This window comes from Myodes glareolus, chromosome 9 (genome assembly GCF_982192425.1).
Source record: "Myodes glareolus chromosome 9, mMyoGla1.1, whole genome shotgun sequence".
Lineage (NCBI taxonomy): Eukaryota > Metazoa > Chordata > Mammalia > Rodentia > Cricetidae > Myodes > Myodes glareolus.
Genome location: NC_142034.1, coordinates 25,906,225 through 25,924,424, shown reverse-complemented (window position 1 = coordinate 25,924,424; position 18,200 = coordinate 25,906,225). Strand labels below are relative to the sequence as shown.

The 18,200-nt window shown below is 49.7% G+C and overlaps 1 protein-coding gene across 4 annotated transcripts; it reads right to left on the bottom strand.

Moving 5' to 3' along the window:
* Window positions 1–5,376: 5,376 nt before the first annotated feature.
* Nfe2l1 (NFE2 like bZIP transcription factor 1) lies at window positions 5,377–17,821 on the bottom strand. 4 transcript variants are annotated; one of them, XM_048450903.3, is made up of 6 exons: window positions 17,675–17,821; window positions 15,057–16,077; window positions 10,110–10,325; window positions 9,616–9,705; window positions 9,260–9,418; window positions 5,377–8,514 (listed from the first exon to the last, which is right to left on the bottom strand). In XM_048450903.3, exons 2-6 carry the CDS (start codon window positions 15,564–15,566, stop codon window positions 7,180–7,182), a joined length of 2,310 nt encoding a protein of 769 aa, XP_048306860.1. In that variant the 5' UTR covers window positions 15,567–16,077; window positions 17,675–17,821; the 3' UTR covers window positions 5,377–7,179. The 4 variants fall into 4 exon arrangements, with proteins under 4 accessions (XP_048306860.1, XP_048306861.1, XP_048306859.1 ...); XM_048450904.3 differs by having other exon boundaries at window positions 17,671–17,761; XM_048450902.3 differs by lacking the exon at window positions 17,675–17,821 and adding an exon at window positions 17,266–17,388.
* Window positions 17,822–18,200: the final 379 nt, after the last annotated feature.

Genomic DNA, 18,200 nt, shown 5'->3' with positions numbered 1-18,200 from the left:
TTTTTTTAAAAAAGACAAGCTCTTGATATATAGCTTTGTCTAGTTTGAAACTTAACCATCGTAGCTCAAGATGGCCTTGAACTAATGGTAGTCCTGCTGAATAGTCAAATTACAGGCCAAGAGCCATCTAAATAGAATCCTAGATTCTATAGCTTAGTCCTATTTAAAGACTGTTGTTTTGAGGTGGGGTTTTATATAGTAGGGGATGACGACCTATTAATCTTCCTGCCATCCCTCAACTACTGGGACTAGAGGACTGCCTCATACCTGGTTCATGCAGTGCTGAGGATGAAAGCCAGGGCTCATGTCAGACTCCATCAAATGAGCTCCATCTCCAGGTTCTGCTCATTTTGATGTTAACCTTTGACAATCTGGTGTTTGCCTGTGTGCCTAGCACATCTTAATAGTCCCTTGTGACACTGAATCTGCACTCTAAAATAGCATTCACGATGAAACAGAAAGAGGAAATTGCTGCTACAAAATAATTTGCGGCCAGAATTCGGAGATACACTTCTTGTATGTATGCCCTAGAACTCAACAATTCTGTCTCTGCCTCCCAAGTGCTGGGATTATTAGTGTCACTGCATCCAGCTTTCCTCCAAAATCAAAATACAAGCCAATCAAGATGCTTTATAAGAAATGTAGTGCTTTCAGTTACGTGAGCACACTGAATATTACTTAGACCAATGGTTCATTCCTAATGCTGCAACCCTTTCAGTTTCTCATGTTGTGATGATCCCCAACCATAAATTTATTTCCAGTGCTACTTTATAACTAATTTTGGTACTGTTATGAATCATCATGTAAATACCTATGTTTTCCAATGGTCTTAGGCAACCCCTGTAAAGGGTCATCCAACAAATCTAAAGGGGTTGCCAGCCAGATATTGAGAGCCACTTAGCCCAACCCCTATGACACACAGCCTAGTAGACACCTAGGCTATACATTGTATACAGCTCATCATCTACAAATGCAGTCGTTCTGTGGATCATGGCTACAAGTAAGCACTCAGGCTAGCATTCTGCAGCTATCAAGTAGAATCATTCTAGTGTTCTGGTGTTGGACTTAGTAAATATGAAGGAGCTTAAGATGCCAAGTTGTAACTTGCAATCTCTTCAGATCCACTATACCACCAGAATGTTCCTCAAGCTACTACCTTACCAGTTGTTTTAAAGTTCACTTCTTAAGTCATGGTCCTGTCAATTTCCTGCTAAATCATGAAAGCAAAATGAAATGAAACCTTCCTGCTGAGATGAAAAGCACAGCCGGCATCTCTCTACCCCCAAGGCCCATTTGCTTTGTTAGGCAGAAGAGCAAGGCCAAAATATTAACTTCAGACTATGCGTTGGTACTTTTTTTTCTTGTGTTTTCAATACTTGGAATCAAGCTCAGGTCCTTAGGTGTGCTAGCTAAGTACTCTGCCAGTGAGCTACCCCAGCCCTGTGGGTTTTGTTTGTATTAAAAAGCCTGGGTTTGCATTGTGTTTTGTTGTATGGTAGTTTATGATGGCACCAAAGCCACTGCTTCCCAAATCATCTGTTTTGAGACAGAGTTTATGTAGTAGATCAGGCTGGACTCAGCTCAGAGATCCTCCTGTCTCTGAGTGCTGAAATTAAACATAGCCACTACCATGCCCAGCAGGTTGTTTTAAGATTTTTTTTTAAATTTATTTTATACGCGCTGATGTTTTGCCTGCATGAATGTGTGAGGGTGTCAGGAATTGAACCTGGGTACTCTGGGAGAGCAGTCAGTGCTCCTGACCACTAAGCCATCTCTCCAGCCCCCTTAAAATTTGTTTTTAATTTATATGTATGTGTGTGCACAATGTTTGAGGGTGCCTAAAGAGGCCAGATACCCTGGAGCTGGAATTACAAGTGGTTGTCAGCCACATGACATAGATGTTAGGAGCCAAATTAAAAAATTCATTCATTTATTTATTTTGAGACAGGGATCTGCTATATAGCCCTGGCTATCAAAAAAGTTACTATATACTATGTATATAGACTGTGCTGCTATAAAACTCACAGAGATCTACCTGCTTCTGCCTCCCAAGTGCTGGCCAATTTGCCTGGGCCCAAATAGATTTTTAAAAATATTTATTTACTTATTATGTATACAATATTCTGTCTGTGTGTATGCCTGCAGGCCAGAAGAGGGCACCAGACCTCATTACAGATGGTTGTGAGCCACCATGTGGTTGCTGGGAATTGAAGTCAGGACCTTTGGAAGAGCAGATAATGCTCTTAACCGCTGAGCCATCTCTCCAGCCCCCCCAAATGGATTTTTAAACTGTATTTTTACTTTAACCAAGCTTGCCGTTTTTTGTTTGCATAGTCTAAGGTCAAGCTGGCCAACTTTGAGGCCTGGCACTGACACAATAGTCCACTGTTTCAATTACTAATTACTACTTCAGCCCATATCTGAGGATTGGAAGAGATGGCCAGTAGTTTCAAACTCATTCAAACAAAAGGTAGAGACTGTGTGGGGGCTAGGAATGTGACTCAACAAGCCTTGCCTACTATGTACAAAGCCCTAGGTTTGGTCCTAAGCACTACATAAACCAGGTCAAGAGGTAGGAGGATCAGAAGTTCAAGGTCATTCTTGGCTATCTACAAAGTTTGAGGCTAGCCTAGGCTACATGAAAAAGTCTTGGGGAGTGTAAAAGAAATGGATTAACAGTTATAGATAAGACCCAAATTCAATTTCTAGCACCTAATGCCTTAAATACCTATGACTCCAGGGCATCTGACCCCCCCCCCTTCTGCCTTCCATGGGCACCTGCACCACACACAATATACACATTATAGAAAAACATAAGTTTAAAAAATAAAAGGCATTGGTGGCATACACCAATAAACCCAGCACTCAGGAGGCTCTCTCAGGAAGATAGTCATGAGTATGAGGCTAGCCTGGGCTATATAAATACTTATCTAAAAGATAAATATAATTTTATTATTATTATTTTTAAGGCCAAGCATGGTGGTACACATCTTTCTTAATCCCAATACTCAGGAGACAGGCATCCAGAGTTCAAGGCCATCCTGGTCCACATACGAGTTTCAAGTCAGCCAGAACTATATAGTAAGGCCATGTCTCGAAAAACAAATTTAACAAAAATACTTTTTTAGCAAGCTCTCTGATTTTTCAAGACAGGGTTTCTCTGTAGCTCTAGAGCCTGTCCTAGAACTCACTCTGTAGACCAGGCTGGCCTCAAACTCAGACATATGCCTGTCTCTGCCTCCTGAGTGCTGGGATTAAAGGTGAACGTTACCACTGCCCAGCACTATGCTTTTTTTTAACCTGTGCAGCAGACAGGACCCTTCAAAAGAAGCACTAGAAAGACCAGGGCTAGACTGTACTCCTTTCACACAGACCCAAGGGACCCTATAAACATTTATGTGCAACTAACTACAGATTTCAAAACCAGAGGGCAAGTCCTGACATGTGAGGAAGACAAAGGATTAAAGGTGCTGATTCAGCATCGTACACTGATAAAATGACAAGTCAGTTTGTGGGCACTCCTTACTTAACCACATGGATCAATGACAGGAAAAGCAGATTTAACCACTCCTGATACTAGGGTGTAAGGATTTTGCTACAGAATTTCCATACCTGGTTAGGAGTGGTAATACATACCTGAAATCCTGGCACTTGGGAGACTAAGGCAGGAGAGAAATGCCATGGGTTGGAGGCCAATCTGGGAAAAACCCATGGATGGTTAAGAACACTTGTTAGCTGGGTGGTGGAGCTCGTACCTTTAATCCCAGCACTCAAGAGGTAGAGGCAGGTGGGTTTCTGAGTTCCAGGACAGCAGAGGTTACAGAAAAACCCTATCTTTTAAAAAAAAAAACAAAAACAAAACAAAAAAAAACCAAAAACAAGCGGTTGTTGCTCGTGCCTTTAATCCCAGCACGCAGGAGGGCAGAGGCAGGCAAGATTTCTGTGAGTTTGAGGCCAGTCTGGTCTACAGCAAAAGTTCCAAAGCTACAGAGAAACCCTGTCTCGAAAACCTCAAAAAAGAAAGGAAAAAAAAAAAGCACTTGCATAGGATCTAGGATTTAGGCGCCAGGCACACATGTACATAGACATACATGCAGACAGGACATCCATACAACAAAAAAAATTAAAAATGTGGGGGCTGGAAAGATGGCTCAGAGGTTAAGAGCACTGGCTGCTCTTCCAAAAGTCCTGAGTTCAATTCCCAGCAGCCACATGGTGGCTCACAATCATCTGTAATGAGATCCGATGCTCTCTTCTGGCCTGCAGGTATACATGCAGGCAGAACACTGTACATAATAAATAAATAAATCTTAAAAAAAAAAAAGTTAAAAATATTAAATGTTTCTGTGCCATGCTTGAAAGTGGGTTCTAGAGAGCCAGCCCCCAAACTATGTGGGTCCTAATGGTCTCACTATACAACCCAGGCTTAGTACCTTGAGTGCTGGGATTACAGGTACATAGCCACTATGCACAGTGACGAGCTAGTTTCTTTTCAGATACTGAAATAGGCTCTGCTTTGCTGGTGAGACCCATACTGAGCAGTCGGTTAGCCAGTCTCTTTCTCTCAAGAGTAACACATGGAAAAATCTTTTGGATGAAGTTTAGGGACTGATTGCTGAACCAAGACAAAGCAAGTTTTCCCCATGTCCACCCAAAATCCCACTGCAGAGGTGGGCTGGTCAAAACTAAGGCCTAGCCAGATGGTGGTGGTGCATACCTTTTAATGCTAGCACTCAGGAGGAAAAGGCAGGCGGATCTCTGTGAGTTTGAGGCCAGCCTGGTCTACAAGAGCAAGTTCCATGACAGACTCCAAAGCTACAGATGAAACCCTGTCTCGAAAAAAACAAAACTAAGGCCTGATCTGTCTGCTGCTGCTTCTCTCTGTCTTAGGGTAATGGGTTAATGATAGCAGCCCTTTTTTTTTTGGGGGGGGGGTGTTTCCAAGACAGGGTTTCTCTGTGTAGCCCTGGCTGTCCTGGAACTCACTGTATAGACCAGGCTGGCCTCAAATTCAAGAGATTCGCCTGCCCATACCACCACCCAACTAATTTCTTAAATTTTCAAGTTGTACCTCTCTAGCAGGTAAAGCTACTAGAAAAATTAACAGCTCTATCTTAGCTCTTCGAGAAATGGAAAGTCAAAAAAAGAAATTATGCAGACTCCTTCCTGTGAGAAGGCTCAACTGATAAACCAGGAAGACATCCACCTGTGCGGGAGTTCAATGCAATGTTCTTTTGTCTTTAAGTCTCCCTCTGTCCACGTCCACCCACCTCTCCATGGGAACACTACCTTAAACACACAATGGCCCATCTTCCCCCACAGGGCCCATTTCCTGGACTCTCATTTGAATTCAAAAGCGGAGGGGGAGAGAAAAACTGAACCATCATTTATTTGATTTTATTTTGTCATGTGCTCACAGCATTTCTCTTTTCTCTCCTCTCCCTGGCAGGTCACAGAGATAAATTAAAAATAAAATCTACAAGGAAAATAATTTATAAAAAGCACGCCCAGGCTCACACTTTCTATCTCTATTCTCGGTTAGGAAAGCCCTCCTTGCACAGGAGGAGAATCAGTGCTTCCCCAACTCACCCCTGCTAGTTAGGGGGCAGACAGTACTCCAGAGCTGACCAGGATGGGGGGTGGGGGCTCGGCAGTGGCAAAGTTACCAAAAAGAAAAGGAAAAAAAAAAAAAAAAAAGACACTGGTCCTGGAACCATCTGGCTACCTTGGTGCTGCCCTTCACTCTCTCTCCCAGGGCTGTCCTTCAGGAGCCCAGGCTACACAGGCTGTAAAGCAGCTTCCTGAAGCTGACAGCCTAGGGGAGAAAAATCTCCAGCCCCTTTCATGCACTTCTCATTTTCCTAGAAAGAAACCCAAAAAAGAAAACAAGACAAGACCTCGGGACAGAGGAGAAAAATCCCAAGTGTTACACAGTTACACGGAGTCTTTATGGCAAAGAGAACATTTAGCAGCTTTGAATATTGGGGCATCTCCTTTTTACTCAACACAAGCATCCTAGGCCCTATAAGTGAAACAGGGCACACGCCCTAAAAAAATCAAAGCGCAAGAAATTCTAAGAGGACTAGGTTTTGTTGCTGGGGTTTATAGGTTTTTGTTTCCCCCAGTGACAAGCCCAGGTGTTAGTAGGCAGAGGGCCCTGAGGGAAGATCCCCTTCCCAATGTTGTGCTGAACAGTGCCTGGAGGTCAGAGCTGGCTTCTCCCTCCATACCATCACCTTACTTCTGTTTAGCCCCTGCAGAGGAAGCTGTAGGCCAAGTTCCGGGTACTGCCAGAATAGCACCCCACTCCAGAGAGCTATAGGCAGCTAGTGAGGGTGGGTACTACAAAAGGAGGAGAGTGGGAGGGGTACAGCATTTCCATGCAGGCTCTCGTGAGGACAGCGGGAGCCTCAGCTCTGGGGTGGCTAGAGAGGGAGGTGGCTGTGGCGGCAGTGAGTGACATGCTTGATGTTGGGGCTGCTGCAACACAGGCCTCACTATCATTTTTCTATACCCTCTGCCCCCTCTGGCCTGAAAACAAGTCAGTGTTGGGTCCCCTACAGCTTCCTGTTTCAGTAACTAAAACATTATAGGTGCCATCCAAGAGTTTCTTCCTCTTCAGGGATGACAGAGTTCAAGAAACAGTTAAAAGGCTCTTCCACGGCCCCACCATGTCTGTTTCCATACCAGTGACTTTACTTAGGCCCACTGGAGTCACTTACACTCACTGCCTAGAATGCCGGCCAAAGCCCTTACCGGTCAGTCCCTCTGATTTTTCTGACTGCTTTGATTTTAGGGGATTTCCTCCTTTTTTCCTTCCAGGAATGAGACGTTCCACTACTTTCTCTGCTCTCCCAAGTCCTCCTTTCCCCTCTGTCAGCCTTCAGACACAGCCTCCTCCTCTACCTTCAGCATGCCAACATCACCCTTCCCTCAGGAGAAAGAAGGGAGATAGGCTAGGGACCCCAATCACTCAAACAGTCTGGTCATTCCCCACACCCAGTGGGGAAGCTAAGCCAGACAGCGCCTGCGCCCGCCTCTTCTGTGCACTGACCCGCAGTCATCCCATCTGAGAAGATATATTGGATAAGAAGGCATTTAAGTCCCCAATGTTAGGTCCAGGCCCAGCCCTTCTCCAGTTTCGGTCTTAGTGAGCGTCCACCCCCTGCCTCCCCAGGCTCACTTCCTCCGGTCCTTTGGTTTTCTCTCCTGTCGCCGGGCCTGCTGGTCAGCCATCGTGCGACGGATGAGGAGGACACTGCCATCCCCAGCATACTGAAGCGCATACTGGCTGGGCGAGTAGGGCCTCCCATTCTCATCCCGCAGCCGCCCAAATACTTCTTGGTATAAGCTCTGGACCTTCTGTTTCATCTGTCGCAGTGACCGCAGGAACTCTACCTTTTCTCGGAGCAATCGGGCCTTGTCTCGCTGCAAGTCCTCCACATCACGTTCTAGGTTCAAGATGGTGTCCAGCTTGCGCTTGCGGCAGTTCTGTGCAGCCATCTTGTTCTTGCCCCGGCGCCGGATGTCCCGGATGAGGCTCAGCTGAGCCTCGCTCAGCTGGTATTTGGACAGCAGCTCATTGAATTCCTCTACAGGCAGGTTAATGATTTTGTCATTAGTGAATGGGATCTTCATGGCTCGGGCTCTGTGCTCATCTCGGCTCATCTGCTTGTCCAGGAAGTCAGCCTGCTTTTCCTTGCTACTTTTCTTGAGGGTGCTGGGTGGTGGTAGATCAGCAGAGTCAAGGGCACTAGGTGCCATATTGTATGTGTGATTGTGGCCCACATGCTCTAAGTAGGGAAGGCAAGAGAGCTGAGAAGGATCCTGGTAGCTCATGCGGCAGAACTTGGAGTATTCTGGCTGGTAGCCCACTGCACCCTCGGTCTCTTCTAGATCTAGGGTCTCAGAATCAGAGCTGTAACCAACAGCACCTTCCTCAGAAAAGGAAGAAGAGGCAGAGGAGGAAGCAGAAGAGGAGGAGGAAGAGGAAGAAGAGCTGCCTTCAGAGCTGCTCAGGGAGGAAGGGCTATGGCTGGAGTCCAAGGAGAGGCCTGAGTCAGAGTCAAACTCCTCCTCAAGCTGGGAGGCCTGCACCGGGTTGAAGCCCTCCTCAATGGCCAGATCCATCAGGCTGATTTCATCCAGCATAGCTTCATCTAACAGGCCCCCCAGGGGGTCAGGCAGCTCAGGGCCTGATGTATCATTGGCTGTGCCATTGAGCTGGGATGGAAAGAAAAGCCCTGCTAGGTTGGTAGAGCCAAAGGTGGAGTTGAGGCTGGTAGAGTTGCTCGGGACAAGTGGAAGCAGTGTGGAGCTGCTGGCCACAGGTAGGTTCTCCACCTCGGGGCTGAAGAGGGAGAAGTCCTGGCTGCAGCCCCCCAGGGATGCCTGATGCAGGCTGACATTCTGATTGATAGGAGTGTTGGGCGCAAGGCTGTAGTTGGTGCTAAGAGGGTCTCCAGGAGGGGCACTGTACAGAATTTCACTTGCTGATGTATTCACTTCCATAGCCTGGAAGGGAGGGAGAATTGTACCAGCATTCAAAAGGAGCAGACTCACACCCTGCAGGCTCCTGACTGAAGCACAGCTCCCTGGGCAAAAAAGTAAGAAACTAGACAGCAAAACCCCTAGCTTAAACCAGTAAGCTTGGCACAGGGGATTCCTAACTATGGGCTCACCCTAATGCAGGACTGACTAGCTCCTGCTCATGTGTGCCTAGAGTGACTCCCCTATCTTGGAGTGAAATGGCACATACAGTGAACATATCCAAATATAGGTAAGAAAACGTGCCGCAAAGCTTGCTGCGACCACAAGTGGATCAGTCGCCAGACATTTCTGACCTTCCACTGCCTACAGTTAACAACAGAGGGCTAAAGCGAGCTCAGTGGTGGAGCATGTGCCTAGCAGGGACCCTGGGCTCCACCCCCAGCACTGCAAACAAGACAATAAAGGGCTAAGCAGATGGCCGGCAGGCCAAAGCGAGACTCCAATGGTTATACAGCACTATGTGAGATGCCACATAGTGGCATAGACACAAGAGAAGGAACAACTCCAAGAAGCCCATGCTTTGGAAGGCTCCATACTGAGTTATAACTCAATCCCACCCAGCCCAAGGGACACCTAGAGTCATCCCTTAAGTGTCCCTACTTTCCTAATGACTAGCCAGAGAAAAATGTTAGCCACCGGGGAACACATGACTGCACACTGGGAGATCCTACACAGAAGCCTGCAGGCTGTGCTTTTCTGACAGTCCTACCTGCATTTCCATGATGGACATGAGATCTTGCCACTGCTGTTCCAAATCAAATGGTGACTCTGTCCCCGTCAGAAGAGGAGATAGAAGACTGTTCTGAAGGGCAGGAGACTCACTCTCACTAGGCACTGCTTCTGTGATACTGGAAACGTCTGGAGGGAACTAAGGCAGAGCACAGACTTAAATGTGGGGAGACCACCTCTTGCTTTCTCACTAGTAACTGCCATCCGGCTCCCTGTCTCTTCCTCTGAATTCATCCCCAGCAGTCAGGCTAAGGCCAGAATCAAGAGCTGACCTGCAGCTAAGGGGTGTGTGTTGTGCATGTTGTACTACTTGCTCAGCTTTCTGGTTCTGCTCACCTTAGTATTCTCTCCAGAGGGGCAGGTGACCTCCAGCAGCCTAAGACACTTTTCCAAGGATGGGGCTGTCTGATCCTCCCCACCAGGCACCTGTGGCAATAGCAATTATAAATCTGACTGGCCTGGGCCCTGGCTATCTAGGATTGATACAACTTCACAAGAACCGCTGTACGTCTGCAGGGTCCCAGTCATTCTGAATGGTCAACCTGAGTCCCATGCTCCCAAGGACAACAAAAGTGTCCTAAGATGCTAGACACTTCACCTGTCTGCAATGTCTACTGCAGAGACCTAGTGCTTCTGAGTCCACTGCTCCTCCCCTCCCCACTTCCATACCCCAGTCACTGTGCCTTTACAGACCCTATGCCGAAATACAATCAAGTCCACCGCAAAGACACAACTCTCCTTCAGAGCAAGTTTTCTGTTAGAGCTCCAGCCTGGTGAGTCTGCGGAGTTGAAGTTGGGAGAGCAGAGACCAGTGTTGGACGTAGCAATACCTGTGCAGGGAAGCTCTCCCCAGTCTCTCCATCTACTAGCAGGTCTCGGGCCAGAGCTTCCGCGCCCTCGCCTGCCCAGGTGTCCTCTTGTTCTCTTCCATCTTGCAGTTCCTTATCCACATCCTGCTCCTTCTGGCGATGACTGTAGTCAAAAACCTCACGCCCAGCCCCCAGATCAATATCCTGTCGCCAAAGGATGTCAATCAGATCTATATCCTGAAAGACAGACCAAGATGACTTTAGCTTTCAAGCAGCCCCTGCTCCAAGGGGAGAGAGCTCCCAGTCCTGCTCCCTCAGAGGTCCCCACCTAGTGACACTCCAGTTGGTCCTGGGTGGGGCTCTACCCAGGCCTGTGCCTGTCAACCTTTCTCCCTTGCTTTCTCTGACCAGTAAGGCATCACTCGTCCATTCCCAGGCAATCTTCCACCAAAAAAAGAGCCATTAGTAAAAACTACTAACATATCTAGCGTCACACAGGTCTTCGGGTTTAGCATGTGGGCCAGAGTCACACCCAAGCTAAAGGGCAGGACTGCATCACCTCTAATAAGGAAGAGGAGGAAGCAAGAGACCCCTCTCATTTTAGGAATAAGAGACCCTGAAAACAGACTGTCTGACCACGGCAAACAAGGGCAAACTGCCCTGTGGAATTGCTTAGCAGTGACCAGGCTTGCATCAGCCTGTGGTGCCACTGCATTTGCATAAAGGGGTGGGGTGGCCTGGAGAGGAAAATCCCTGCATTTCCAACCACCTGATGCAACCAATGACAACGACAGGCTGTCCCCAGCCCTTCCTACAGCCATTCCCCCTTCACTGGTTGACAGCTGGAGTAAGCTTGAACATCCACAACTATTAAAGGCCCAGTCTCACCTCAAGCTCTGTCCCTGACAGAATTCAACTGATCCTAGCAAGCTGCCTCAATCCCAAGGGAACCTCAGACAGTCAGATGATCCCCACTACACACTCCATCCCTGCTCAAGCTAATTTTACTGTATTCCCTTACACCAATGCTACCTCCATTCCTCCCTCCCATACCACACCCCAGGACTCACCAGCTCCCCATCAGTCAATCCACTCAAGGACATAACTCTCATCATTGCTGAGCTCTGACTGCAACCTTGGACATTAAAATGCCTCCTTCCACTTTGTTCTGTGGCTCCTAGACAGTTCCTGCACCAACTGCCACCCCCACTGACATCAGCACAGAACCCCAATAGAGCCATTTGGACTTCCTATATATACTCCTCCCTTTAGGAGTCCTCCCAACAAGCCTGAAGAGACCCTCAAGTGTCACCTTCCATTCAGGGATGTAAAAGCACACCCTTTCCACTTAAAAGTATCTTTAGACCAGACCCACCTCCCAACCCCCAGGCAGGGACTGTACTTTCCTACCACCTACCCCATCCTAAGACCTCCCACATGGATCTCTCCCTTGAGTCTCCCACCATACACCAACCTGAACAGAAGCCCTGGACCCAGGAGCAGAGGGGGGCTGGGCCACCCGGTGACTAGCCAGCCAAGAGTTAAGGGGCCTGTCTTTGGCATGGCCCCCACCACTGTGAGAGCTGCGGTCCAGGCGGGTCATGGTCTGCGAGAGGAGCCCCAGGGCAGCCGATGCCGGTAAGCCGGGCAGGGGGCTGCAAGGAGCTCGTGGCTTGCAGGAAGCACACCAGGCTGGAAGGGTGGCCCCTTGGTAGCTCCGAGGGGCCCGAGGAAGGTGCCCCGCCCGTGCTGCTGCCTGGGCGGCCCAGCCCAGCCCCCTTCCTCCATCCTGGAGCAGCCCCCTCCCACCTCACAACCCCAGTTCCACTCAAGCGCCCAGCAGCCCCCACCCTGAGCTCACCGCAGAGGCTGCAGTGAGTCGGGACTCCCACCCCATGCTCCGTGCTCACGCTGCAGAGGAAAACGAGCTACCTCCTGGGCCTGTCCTCCCGCTCCTCCCTTTCCCCCCTCCCCACGCCCCCCAAACTTGTTACCTAGGCTGCCGCAAGGAGCCAATCCCCTCCCCCTCCCACCCCGCAGGTCACTGCTGAGGCTGCAGAGAGCCAATCCCCTCCCCCAGGTCAGCAGCTGGGGCTGCGGAAAGAGCCAATCTCCTCCCACTGTCGTTACCTAGGCTGCGCCGGGAGCCAATCTCCTCCCCCAAGTCTCCGCTGGAGATGCGGAAGGAGCCAATCCCCTCCCACCGCCTGTTACCTAGCTGCAGAAGGGAGCCAATCTCTGCACCAGGGCAGCTGGAGAAGCTGCCGCAAGGAACCGGCCCATCCCTGGGCCGCCTCCGTCTCCTTGAGGAGATGCACCCAGGGGCGGGCAGCCCCACCCAGCCCAGTCAATCAGCTGGGGTGGTGCAGTGAGAGAGTCCTGGGGGGGGAGGAACCACTCTTCTCCCTCCCTCCCTCCCTCCCTCCCTCCCTCCCTCCATCCTGTCGCATCTTGCTCTCCCAGCCCACTCCTGTGACTGGGCAGACACTCCTCCAGAAACTAAATTCTTTGCTGGGAAGTGGAAGGAGTTTTCCCATTCCTTAAGAAGGTTGTGGCCAGTCCTCAAGGCAAAGGATCACAAGCCAGGCTGGGCAGGAACCCAGTGCACCCAAGCCAAAAGAAAAAAAGGTCCAGGAGCTTTGTCACCCTAAAACAGGCCAGAAGTCCACACTGGAGGAAAGGGAAAGCCATTATTACACACATGCGACATGTCAGTACAGGCCAGGCCTAGCCTCTAACAAAAGGTGAGAGACACACAATTCTGAATCCTCGCCTTAGAGAGACAGGCGTTGGGTACCATCCAGGTCCCAAATATGCCAGTTACCTCCTTTCATGTTAGCTTTTTTAAAGAACAACTTGGGGTGCGGGTGGGGAGCTCAAGAAGGCAAAAAAAGAAAGAAAAGAAAGAGCAAGCATTTGGTGTTCAAACCTGACTAGTATCTCTCCTAGCAAGGGAGGAGGTAAAACCTGGCAGAACTGGGACTTGAAATCACAATTCTGCCTCCTGGATTGCTTTCTCGAGGGCAACAGCTTTCACCTCATACTACTCCCCCAGAGCCTAAGGTCAGGCCAGAGAGACAGTGTGTCCTCCCTTGGTTACAGCCTACTTCTTGCCCGGGAAGAGCTGTAAACAGGCCACCCCTTGCTCTGGGCAGGATGCCAGCCTGGAGGGGAATCCTATCCCTGACAAGGACCTAAGCTATGGCTGTCCATCGAACAGGCCTGGCAGCAGGGAGCACTGCCACCCCAGCGATAATACCAGTTCCAGCAGTGCCTGTCACATGCTCTAGACCTGGGTATTTTTATCCCTGAGTTACTGAGGAAATGTTGTTCTAGGCACATCATAAGCCTCCCTTCCCTCCTCCCAAGCCTGGGTCCCTCAAGCATGACCCACCCAACTTCCCAAAGGGAGTGGTAAAGGCCTAGGGTCAAGGAAAACAACTTTCTTAATGGCTAAGAACAGGAAAGCAGATACCAAACTCCATGCCATTCTGCCCCAACACACCCAGTCACACCTAAAACATTCTATACCCCTCAAAAATCTCCCTGAAGAGCTAAATCCTGTAGCGTTCTCAGGAAAAGACTCGTCCCATGCCACGTGGGGCAGAAACAGGGTTTCATTAGGTCACTGAACTTCAGAAACCCGTTTGAAAGACAGGGTAAGGAGAAGCAGAAAAAGGTGAAGTTCTAAGTGACAGTGCAAGAATCTAAGATGTTGCCCCACTTGGGGCAGCCCTATGATCCCAGCATTTGAGAGGCAGAGGTAAAGGCAGGAGAAGGTCATAAATTCAAGGCTTCTCTGGTCTATATAGCAAGATCCAAGCCAGCCAGACCATCTCAAAAACATAAAATTTGAAAGGATGTAAGACAAAAGGTCCTGATGTGCAGAAAATGGTCCTGACCTCCAAGATCAGACAATCCCAGCCTTTCTCACACAGATCCAGTAAGAGCTAATTAATCTCAGTGGCTTTCCCAATCTCCTTAACTACGTAGTCTGAGGCCACCCTGTGTTGTTTAAGAGTGTCAGCAGCATCCTGGCCCTGTCTATCAGATGCCAGGAGCATCTCCCTCCCCACAGCTATGATAAAGAAGAAAAAAAAGAAAAAGAAAACTAAATGAGAACCCTATTGGTCACCAAAAAGATAATGAATTGCTTAATGCAAGAAGGGAGACAAAAATGTGGTCTGAGAAGATGGGCAGAGAAGTCAAGCTCTGCAGTCAGCTAGCCTCTCACATTAATCAACCCAGGGCCATAGAGCAGTGGATCTTTTTTGAGCTCCTAGGGCTTGTGGCAAGCCAAAGTTGTTTCACTACCTAGGTCAGACGGGCAGCAGTAGCCATTTCTATCACTGAAGGAAAGGAACTGCACCCTTTTCTACCCAGGAGGTGAAGATCACCTCTAACAGCTCAGAACAAGCTCTTCTAGCTTCCAGCCTTTTCGGCTCTACTCCCCACAGCAGGCCTTTAGCAAAAAATGGGAGCCTTGGCCTCTCCTGGCCAAGAATAACTATCCAAGTCTACTTGGCTCAAGCCCAGGAGAGCTAAAGGGAGTTTACAACAACAGGCCTAAACGCAATGGAGAACTTTAAGGTACAGCATCCGTGTTTTAATGCCACACAGTACGTGTAGAGACAATATACACTCAATCAAATCCAGTCATAACATGCCCCCCCCCCAAAGCTTCCAGCAGTCATACTGAAATCTAAGCAGCAAAAACCCTGGTATGTTCTAAAAACCACCCTACCCTGACAATATACTCAGAGGTGGGTCAATGGTTCAAAATATGGAAATGCTCCTCCCAGTTCCCAACAATTCAGCCCAATCCTATCCAAGCAGTGCCAGAGGTTCAAACCCCTGACCCCAATCTATTTAGTTCCTTTAAAGGACTCAAAGTGAAGCCAACAGGCCTTCAGAACTAGCCCACTCCTCCCCAACATCCAGACCCACCACAACCCCAAGACCACTAACCTCTTTGGTTAGGTCTCCACCGACAGGAGGGGCCACAGCCCCCAAATCCTCCAAATCGTCACTGAATCCCTGCTCCGTTTCACTTTCTCTCACCCCGTTGTCTGGGCCTGTCACGTCTTGAAGGCCACTGGAACTCTCAAGGGCGAGGCCTGAGTTGGGCTGGCTGCCAGAGACAGACCCCTCCGGATCCCGGTGAACCAGCCAAGCATTTACCTCAGTGGTAGGCACCTGGAACCTATCCAGGGCCCTCACCTGACTGAGGAGTCGCCGGGCAGTGAAGTAATTGTCCAGGTCTATGCTCTTGGGGTGGATACCATAGCCATCCAAGGTATTCCTCAGGTTGTGGAACTGGGTCTGGGTATAGGCAGAGCTGGGCCCCAGGATGATCTCCCGGAGTGGGGGGAGTTGTGAGGTCAGGTAAGTATCCACGTCCACCCGAACCCCAATCAGACTCAGCAGAATGGTGAACTGGAGAAGTCCTTCCGTTAAGTATTTCTTCAGAGAAAGCATTGCTGAAGGACCAGAATGCTTATGCCTTTTTGTTTTTAAATCTTCCACCAGATAAATCAAGGCCACTGTTCTGCCACTCCAGCCGGCAGGTTACCCTCCTCAGTGCGAGACCCTGTACCCCACCCTGGACACCACAGGGGCTGAGCTCCCTGATGGCCCCAGAGGAAAAAATGCCCTGCGGAGCAAAAGCCACACTCCAGACCACATTCACTTTTCCCTTCTTGACACCTCACCTCTCAAAGTTCAGCTGTTGCTAACCCAGTCCAGGCCCTCAAGGCCCTCTCAGTTTCCTGTCTTCAGTCCACATCCAGTCAGACCGCCTCCCATCAGTGTCCTCTGTAGATCCCACTGCGGGCTGTCCGTGAGAGCAGCTGACCAGTTCTTGCTTCTTGCTTTCTTTCCTTCCTTCTCCTTCCTAGGCTTTATTTTCTTTGGCTGGAGCTACAGGTCTTTGTCTTGGGTCAGAGTGTCCCGCCTCCTCTGCACTTACCAGGGGGGTTTCCAGAGAAACCTGAAGTGGGAATCACGAGAGCAACAAGGTAAGATTACACACTCTTTACATCAGAATCAGGGTAGGTACATAGAGAGGAGGCAGGGAACGCATTACAAGGATACTTTCACAAGGAAAACCCAAACCAAACCTGTTGTACCAACCATGAAAGGAAGGAAAGGAGCACTTACTGATTACTATATTTATTATATTTCTTAAAAGTAGCTTTCTTTGAAGAAGCAGACACTACACTGGGCATTCAAAATATCTTACATTTACCAACACTCCTAATAGAACGCATTACCCAGTTTCTAATTTTAGCACAAGACGACCATTTCCTAGCTTAAAAAAAAAGTTGGTTTCCCATGTCATTGTTTCTTCCAACTTAAAGAGGAAGGAAAGATTATTGGGAAACGTGTGACAAGTAAATGGGAATGTTCAGGCCCCCATTCACACGAAGAAAAAAATGCCATTTTTGTTTTTTCAACTTTGAAAGCTAATTTCCCTTTCCTATCATTTTTGCGTTAAAAAAAAAAAAAGTCCAGCCACAAAGCAGAGGCCATACAGAAAGCTTAAACATGAAGATCAGGAGTGTAGGACCAGCCTGGACAAAATAACGAGACCGGTTCAACAGTAAGAGAAAAAGTTTAAAGGGCACGAATACAGATTATTGGCGTCTACTTAGAGGCCCTCGGTTCAATCCCCAGTATGGCAAAATAAAAGAAAAAAAAAGGGGAAGAAAAGGTACAGGAGATCAGAGCCTACAGGAGTAGGCCCCTGCTCCGTCAGGAACTTCAGTTCACAGGGTTTTATCTTTATTCGCATGACCTTCTGAGCCAAAGCAGAAGGATATAGCCAAGCTCTCAAGCTAAGTTGCCAAGTGGGGAGAAGGTAAATTTGACTTTCCGTTTCTGGTTTCTACTTTTGAGCTTCCATTTATCTCATAAAGCGACTCGTCAGTTGTAGCCCACTATCAACCTCACCCCAGAGGTTAAGTGGGATCTACACGTACGAGGCACACACACACCCACGAACACCCTCATTCGGTTGAGTAAACATTCCTGCTTTCGATACCCGCCCGTCCTCACGCAATTTATTACCAAAACTTCGTCAAGTGCCAATTAAGTTTGAGAGAGCGGGCAAAGTTCTTCAAAGCCAAGAAGGCCAGAGAGCGCCCTGGCTCGAGTCCGGTCCCACCCTACTCCGTACCCGAGTCTGGCTGGGACCAAGCTGCCATGCCCACGGTCGGCGCCTCGGCTTCGAGATTTTCGGGACTCCGAGCGACAAGTGCTACTTTCCTGGCCCTGACCCACCCTTAAAAGCCAGCCTCACCCCGCCCTCCGATCCGAGGCCCCACCCCACTCTCCATTCCGGCCTCGCCACGCCCTCCCATGCCCTCGGCCCTGCTCGGCCCAGCCCACCCAGGAACACGCTCTCTGCTCGGCCCCGCGTTTCTTTCCTGCCGTGTCCGGGGCCCGAGTGAGAATGGGACTCCGCTCGGCCTCCCGCGTCCTGCCTTCCGCCCCTCAACCACGTCTCGCCGCCCCTCATCCCACAAGCTTCGATCCTGTTGCGCCGCGGCTCTCCCGTCAGGAGAGGGAATGTGTCGGGTACCCACTGCTGAGGTCGCAGTCCGCCGCTGCCGCCACAGCAGGCCCTCAGCCCGAGTCCCGGCCTCGCCACCGCCGCCGCCGCCGCCGCCACCTCCGGCCGGCCTGGAGCACCCAGTCTCGGCTTCCCTCCCCGCCCCCTCCTTCCACTGCGCTCGAAAACCCGCCCTCCACGGCCACCCAGAAACAGTGCTCCAATCAGCTAGCCGGAATTCCCGATGTCACCGGATGTCGCTTTGATTGACAGCAAAGCAAACCCAATAGCCGAGCGTACCTCCGCCTCCTCGGCCCCGTTTTCCCGTGACTGACGTGAGAGCAGCCCAATGAGTGTGCAGGCCCGCCCCGCGGTATGGACCCGCCAATGAATAGAGCGAAGGCCCTGGTGTCCGAAATTCTGCGCCCCTCCGCCTTGCGTCGCAGGTGGGCGGTGTTATGTTGGGGGCTTCTCGTGCATGCTGTGCCTAGGAATAGGATGTTTTCAGGCAGAGAAAGGAGTATTGCCGTCGGAGCCCGGAATTGCGTCCTCGAGGGTTC